This window comes from Empidonax traillii, unplaced genomic scaffold, assembly GCF_003031625.1.
Source record: "Empidonax traillii isolate 1590-97213 ecotype Southwest subspecies unplaced genomic scaffold, ASM303162v1 scaffold1707:size127429, whole genome shotgun sequence".
In the NCBI taxonomy this organism is placed as follows: domain Eukaryota; kingdom Metazoa; phylum Chordata; class Aves; order Passeriformes; family Tyrannidae; genus Empidonax; species Empidonax traillii.
In genome coordinates, this window is record NW_020956900.1 from 115,901 (window position 1) to 123,409 (window position 7,509).

Genomic DNA, 7,509 nt, shown 5'->3' on the forward strand with positions numbered 1-7,509 from the left:
AACACACTTGAATTAGACACCAATAGTCTGCAATTCTTTCTTGTTTCATGATCATTTTTCAACAAGAAAAATAAATCCTCATATGGGACTTCATCCCACTTATCCCATCTTCTGCAAAATAACCTAAGTTCCAACATGGTATTATAATTTAATGTTCCCATTTCTGGCCATACTTCCTCATCATCCAATTGATATTTTGGCCTCCTTTGATAATGATAGCATGAAATTTTTGCCTTTGGGACAGTTTGTGATGACTTCCAAGATCCCAGGGAGATTAGAGTTTCCTATTTGAGTTTGCTGTGTGATTAGAGCAATTCACTTACTCCATGTGGCATCAGTGGCATGATGTGTAGAAGGGACTTTCCCTTTGAACATTCAGCCCAGCTCTGGCAGTTGGGGTGCCAGGAGAAGCTATGTTTTGGTGCCAATCACTTCTGAAGTGGTTCAAACCCCTTCATAAGCTGCTGAGATCTCCTTTTCAGTTGGGGTGTAACAGGCCTCAGATCCTTTGTATCCCTGACTACAGAACCCCAGGAGTCATCCTTGAGTCTCCTGGGTACTTTTTTCCAGAGGTTCCAGGAAGGACCATTCTCCCTGACTGCAGTGTAGAGCATATTTTTCACATCTTGTCCTGTCCTGACTGGTCCAAGGGCTATTGCAGGAACAGTCTCTTGCCTAATCTGTTCAAAAGTTTGTTGTTGTTGGGGACCCCACCCCTAAAAACTAAATTTCTTGGTCAGGTCCCCTGACCTTACTTTGATTTAAGGCAAAATTGGCCTTCAGGAGGATCTGGATCATCTTCTCCCCTTTCTTTGTTCTGTGTTGCCCCACACCATGATGTTATCAATGTACTGGAAGTGTTCTGGAGCCTCACCCTTTTCCAGTGCAGTCTGGATCAGTTCATGGCAAATGGTGGGGCTGTTTCCACCCCTGACGCAATCAGGTCCGGGTGTACTGGACGCCCCTCCAACAAACTGTGGCCTGCATTCTGCTGTTAAAGGAATGGAGAAAAAAACATTAGCAATGTCAGTGGTGGCACCACTTTGCTGCCTTAGACTCCAGTTCGTACTGAAGTTCCAGTATGTGTGGCTGTATCAGGGATTGTTGATATTTTTTGGTCTGTGTTTGGCTCAGCCAATTTTGAAAGTTTTGTTCTTTGCCTGCCAAGTTCTCTGATAAACTGGAGCTTGTCCTTGGAGAGAGAATTCCTTCTATAAACTGTCTTAATTGGTGTTCTGTGATTGGCTTATTGTCTGTAGAGGACATTTGAAGGAGAAACGGAAGAGGAGGGTGATGAAGTAAAGCCCCCAGACCCAAATAGATAAGACCCCTTGAGTGAAACAGCGCATGCGATAGGGGAATTCCAAAGTTCTCACACATGCGCTGAAGGGGTACGCTTACATAACGGAGGGAGGGACCAAAGGCCTCTGGCTGGGCAGTGCTGGCCACACTGGCCCAGGTAGATGTCATTGGCTAATTGGATAAAAAATGCATGTGGCTCATGCTCTGGGCTCTCAAGTTTCACATGAAGGACAACGTTGCCTTTTGCAGGGATGCCCACTATCTTTGTGAGCCTGCTGACCTTCCGAGGATGCAGCCTCTGCTATGGGGAATTCAGGTTATTCTGGAGTCGGTAAGACAACCTTGTAAAACACACCTGCGTGAGTGGGGATTTGACTGAGGGCTTAGTTCACTCCTTTCCTGTCTCTTGGGTTCCCATTTACTTGGCCACTTTTGTAATAAATATTGGGTTTATTGTTGAGCTCCCAGCAGTGTCTTGGTTTTCAATCTCGGCATCCTTTCGAACTCACCCTGTTACACCAGTACAGCAGCACTCAGTGGTTTTGTGACTTGGTTCAGGTCACAATAGTCCACTGTCAGTCTCCACTCTCTATTGGACTTATGCACTGGCCATATAGGACTATTAAAGGGTGAGCAAGTCTTGCTGACCACTCCCTGGCTCTCCAGTTCACAAATCATCTCATGGATGGAGATCATAGAGTCCCAGTTCGTGCGGTATTGTTGAGGGTGCACTGTTGTGGTAGTGTTTGGTACCCGTTGTTCTTTGACCCTCAGCAGTCCCACAGCAGAAGGGTCCTCTGAGAAGCCAGGCCAAGCTGTCTAATCTCTGTCTCCACAGCAGCTATCCCAAAAGCCAAACAATGCCCTTTTGTGTCCTTGAAATACCCTCTCCTCAGGTAATCTATGCCAAGGATGCACAGGGCCTCTGGATCAGTCACAATGGGGTGTTTTTGCCATTTGTTCTCAGTCAGGCTCATTTCAGCTTCCAGTACAGTCATCTGTTGGGATCCCCCTGTCACCCTAGGAATAGAGATGGATTCTGCCCCTACATATTCTGATGGCATCAGGGTACATTTTGTGCCAGTGTCAACTAAAGCCTTACATTCTTGTGGGCCTGATGTGCCAGGCCATCAGATCCACACACTCCGATAGATCCGATTGTCCCTTTCCCCCATCTGGCTAGAGGCAGGGCCCCTCTAGTTCTGGTCATGATACTCGTTACTCACTTCTTGTAAATATGAACTGGAGGTCCCTTCAAGAGGATCAGAAGTAAAATCAGCCCTCCTATTCTCTCTGAGGACTTGCCCACTTAAAGATAACAGATTTGCCTCTCTTCTACTACTCTCTTACATCCCACACAATTACTGTAAGTTGAGAGAAGGTTTATGCAGATAAAAGAGACTTGATTGGGGAAAAAAGTAATATTAACATTTATTACTAATAAGACAAAAACTAAAGAACTATATTTACAATAATTCTACTCAAGTAAAAGTACTATGTATTTACAGAAATACTTCTCCCTCCTTTATATCAGTCCAAGGAGGAAAAGCAGTCTCTTTCTCCATTCTTGGAGCTCCAGGTCTTTTCAATAACTCTGCAGCACTTTAAAGTTCTTCCTCTGTTATCTAAGGACGACAACTCCTTTTTGTCGCAGCTGGAACTCTTTATCTCTCTTTCTTCTATGTCGGCCTCCAGGGCTGGGCCTACCCCCCTCCTGGGCTAAGACCGGAGGTTAGGGGTTACCCAGGCCCTGTAGGGTCTTCAATGGGTTTGCAAGGGGACACTTGCCTGCCATGGATCTTCACCACAGGGTCACAGGGGATAATGGTTTTTGAGTCCACCCCTGTTTTCCTGTGAGGTCCCTCCCCACGGGAGAACAGTCCTTGATAGACCTCTCTGACATGGGTCTAACATGGATCCCACACATGGATCCCAACATCCCTACCCGAGCCGTTCTTGCTCCAGCGTAGGTTCTCTCAGGGTCATAAATCTTCAGCAGCAGCATGGATCTCTCACTGAGATCCCAAGCTTACCTGAGCCGTTCTCACTCTGGCGTAAGCCTCGTCCCTCTCAGGGTCATAAATCTTCAACAAAACTCTGCCTCATTTCAGTCCTTTTCATGAAGTCTCAGTTCCTTGTACATCCACAAACTCCTTTGTGAGCCGCATGGGGGGTCTCCTCACCCCAACAATCTTCCAAAGGTAGCAGGAATTTATTTTTCAGCCTTTTCCCTGCTAAAGGGAGAGAGCAAGAGAGGGGGGAGAAGCAGTCCCCCCTTCGAACTTCGCTCTCCTACTGCTGCTAGTTTTGACCTTGGAGGTCCCTTATCTCTCTGCTGGAATTTCTTCTGCAGCGTTTTCTCATCCAAGCAGTCTTCTAAAGTTTTTTTCCTTCACTCTCTTACATGAGAGAAGGGAGGCTTCAGTGTCACACCTGTCCCTGGCCCAAGCTGGGGGAGGAGGGAGGCCTGGCCCCCACCTGGGGCCCGCCGCCATTTCTACATGGCTGCCGCTTCTAATTTCAACTGCGCAACCAGCTTCTCTTCCGTTTTCCTAAATATGTAATTAGCAAAGGCGTTACTGAGAGTTTTGATTGGCTTTTTGTCCGGAAATCCACCTGGACAAAACCATCCTCAGCCCCAGGGGCTGGTTTGTGAGCAAAACCATGACAATCTGATTTCTTGAGACTTCTTAGGAACAAGGTTTTTTTTTTCTCTTCGGATTATACCTACTCTGCAAGTTTACAACAGTTATTGCAAAATTAGGTATAAAAACTGTTGCAGGTACAAACCTCATATGACATAAATAGGTGATTTAATTGACACCTTCATGTTTGGCTAAAAGTATAAACCCCACTACTGAGGCTGCTTAGCCTCCTTTTTGAAATTAGTTGAAGAAAAAAAAAACAAAAGGCGGAGGGGAAATTCCACCTAAGATAACCCAAATCTCACTCCTAAAACTATGAATTGAAAACATTATGCCCTTCTCATGGAGTGACAGTCATATTATTCTCATGTACCCATGTCAGAGAACAAGTCTGACATTTCCTACTGGCAATCCAAACCTAAATCTAGTCACCGGTTCTACTGCAGATATCTACAACTTCTGATGGGATGGACAGCTCTACGCAAACAGAAAATCCCAGAGATCTTTCCTCCCCAAAGTTCTGGTAAAGTTTTTCTGAAAATTCTAGTATCCCTTGGATGCTGTAGCCCTTACAGTATCTTCACAGGTAACTGATACTTTTGAGTGTCAGAAATAACTGGAGATTAAATAATCTAATAATCAAATGTTATATGGACACACACAGTAATTACAGTAATGTACAATCAAACAAGGAATCAACCAACACATTATTTCTAAAACAATAAATGCTTAACAAATAGCAAAAAAACCAATATGAGTTTTCAGATCTAAAAATTTCAGGTAACGTTATAAGTGAAACCTAAGTATTACTTGTAAGTCAGAAAACCTGAAGTTTCTCAAAACTTTGCTTTGTTTCAAATTTTAAAACTCATGGTGAAAAATCTGTGTAATAGTAAAGTGTGCTAAATTCCTTATTTTTATTGCAGGTGGACCTAGGTCATAAAATTAATTCAGTCATTAAAGTAAAAGAAAACAAACAAAAACCCTCAAAAAAAACCCAACAAAAACCAACAAACAAAAAATCCCCAAACATTGTAATAGTCAAGGACTAACAAGCCTGAAATATCACTATTCTATCCCTAGTATATTCTGATTAGATTAGGGGTCCCACAACATACTTCCAAATAAATGTTCTTGGCTTTGCTAGCATTTTAAGAGTTATTTTCATTAACAGATGAGTCACTTGTATTCATAACATATTCCTCCAACATTGCAACCAGGAACTCCCACATGCTTCTGTGTTTTTACAAAACAGCTGAAAAGCAACATTGCTGGCCTCAAAACTTTTTAATTATATATATGCATGCTCATGCCATCCCAAATTGCATTTTTTCTTAATTCATATGTAACATGCACTGGGGGAAAGGATTATTTTTCCCCCCTAGATTATCCATTCAGAGAAGCATGTTTGTACTGGCATTTTTTAACAGTTTTTTATGACTATGGGCTTTTATTATTTAGGACGGTGATTTTATTCAGTAAGAAGGCAAAGCTGATAACATCCAAATAACATAGATTTTACTGGTGAGGAAAAAAAACCTTCAAAATTCCAAACCACCATGTTTAGCATTCAAATCAAGTATTTTCCCTTCAGTTATTCAAAATATATTTGTTTCAGTATAACTATTTATTATCATTTGATTGTGTTTGTAAAAGCAATAGTTCCCACCTACTTATATATAGTAACAGTTTGTATCCCTGCAAAACAAAAAGATATTCCAAGAAATCACATAGACCTTTCCTAGAGTAAAATTACTGTAGCAAAAATATGGAAGACAAGGAGAGTAGAAAATAACAAGTACCAACTTTTATTATGTGATGTACAATATGGATCTGAGATTATCCTTACTCTGGCTGCAAATATATTTCATGTTAGGTATGCCACTAGGAATGAGCCCAAACCGACTTTTTTGCCCTCTAGTGATAGAGTATCCATGAACAAACTAAAAGACACATGATGGTACATGAAATTAGGTAGTCGTGGAAAATCATACCCATGGCACAGTAAATTTAGCAAAGGTAAAGCCTGTGCTTGAAAAAGCTAAAGTTCAAGCTTTCTCCTGCACTTGTTTCAAAACCCCATGATATCTGAATAAAAGCACAGCTAAGCTTCTAAGTGAAATGCAGTGCAGAGGTAACTATAACATGTAGTTGTCAAAAAGACAGCTTACTCTGATGCTGGGTGCAATCAATAAGGAATGGGGTTATCTGCAGCAAACTTCAGCAAAATACTAAAGGCTCTCACACAGCATAACATTCACTCATCACTTAACCTCCAGAAACACAGTCAGAAAGTTATCATTCAAATTTTTGAAATCTCTTCAGTAAATGCAGCATTCAAGTTATCTGATACACAAGATCACAAGAAACATTGTTAAACTGAATATAAGTAAATTGGCAAATATCGAGAAGACAAACACTCACTGGAAAGTTCTGGTTATATCCTGATGGATAAAACTCAGGTGCTTTAACGGACAACTTTGATGTTATTACAGGAGCCACAGCCACCTGAGATTCAGCCATTTCCAGTTCAGAATCAGGAACTGAAACTTTCCCTTGTGATCCAGATGGAATTCTTGCCTGTTGCAGGTGTTCTGAAAAGTTTTTGATAAATAGTTTCTGTTAATGGTTTTTCTTAGAAACTGCTAAATTAGTATGTATTCACATAGAGTATACACACAGAATACATCACTTTTTGGACTTTAAATATATTTATACTATAAATATACTTTCCTCCAAGCTCAGAAGGGATGCATCCCAATGCAGAGGAAGTCAGGAAAAAATGCCAGAAGGCCTGCGCAGATGAACAAGGAGCTCCTGGACAAACTCAAACACAAAAAGGAAACCTACAGAAGGTTGAAGCAGGGACAGGTAGTCTGGGAGGAATACAAAGAGATGGTCTGAGGAGCTAGGGATCAGGTTAGGAGAGCCAAAGCCCTGACAGAATTAAACCTGGCCAGGGACATCAAGAGCAACAAGAAAAGCTTCTATAGGTACGCTGTACCTGACAAATTTGGTGGCCTTCTATGATGGGGTTACAGCGGTGGTAGATGAGGGAAGAGCAACTGATGTCATCTACCTGGACTTGTGCAAAGTGTTTGACACTGTCCCACACAACATCCTTGTCTCTAAACTGGAGAGGCATGGATTTGATGGATGAACCACTCAGTGGATAAGGAATCAGCTGGATGGTCACGCTCAAAGAGTTGGGGTCAATGGTTCAATGTCTAAGTGGAGAGCAGTAACAAGTGGAGTCCTCAGGGGTTGGTGTTGGGACCAGTGGTATTTAACATCTTGTCGGTGATGTGGACTGTGGGAAGAAAATAGTGAATGTCTGAGCAATTTATATTGTGTGTAGTGCTTTTGTGGACTTTTATAAACCTTTGCATATTTTTATAAGTACTATAAGTTATAAGTCCCAAGATGGCTGCGGGTGTCTCCTCAAGAACAAAGAAAAACGTGGTTCAAGAAGAAGGTGGAGCCCGTTAAAGTAAACTATTACTTGGTTATCTGTTAATGTCCAATTATAAAGGAATTTGTAATGGATGTTTTCAGCTGGATG

The 7,509-nt window shown here is 41.9% G+C and overlaps 1 protein-coding gene across 1 annotated transcript in view; it reads right to left on the bottom strand.

The window, feature by feature from the left end:
- The window catches only part of LOC114070834 (polyadenylate-binding protein-interacting protein 1-like), a 19,568-nt gene extending 13,089 nt beyond the window's left edge, over positions 1–6,479 (bottom strand). Inside the window, exon 1 of the mRNA XM_027908424.1 lies at positions 6,372–6,479. Within this exon, the coding sequence (XP_027764225.1) occupies positions 6,372–6,470 (99 nt within the window). The 5' untranslated portion in view covers positions 6,471–6,479. The remainder of the gene's footprint in view (positions 1–6,371) is intronic.
- Between the last annotated feature and the right edge of the window lie 1,030 nt (positions 6,480–7,509).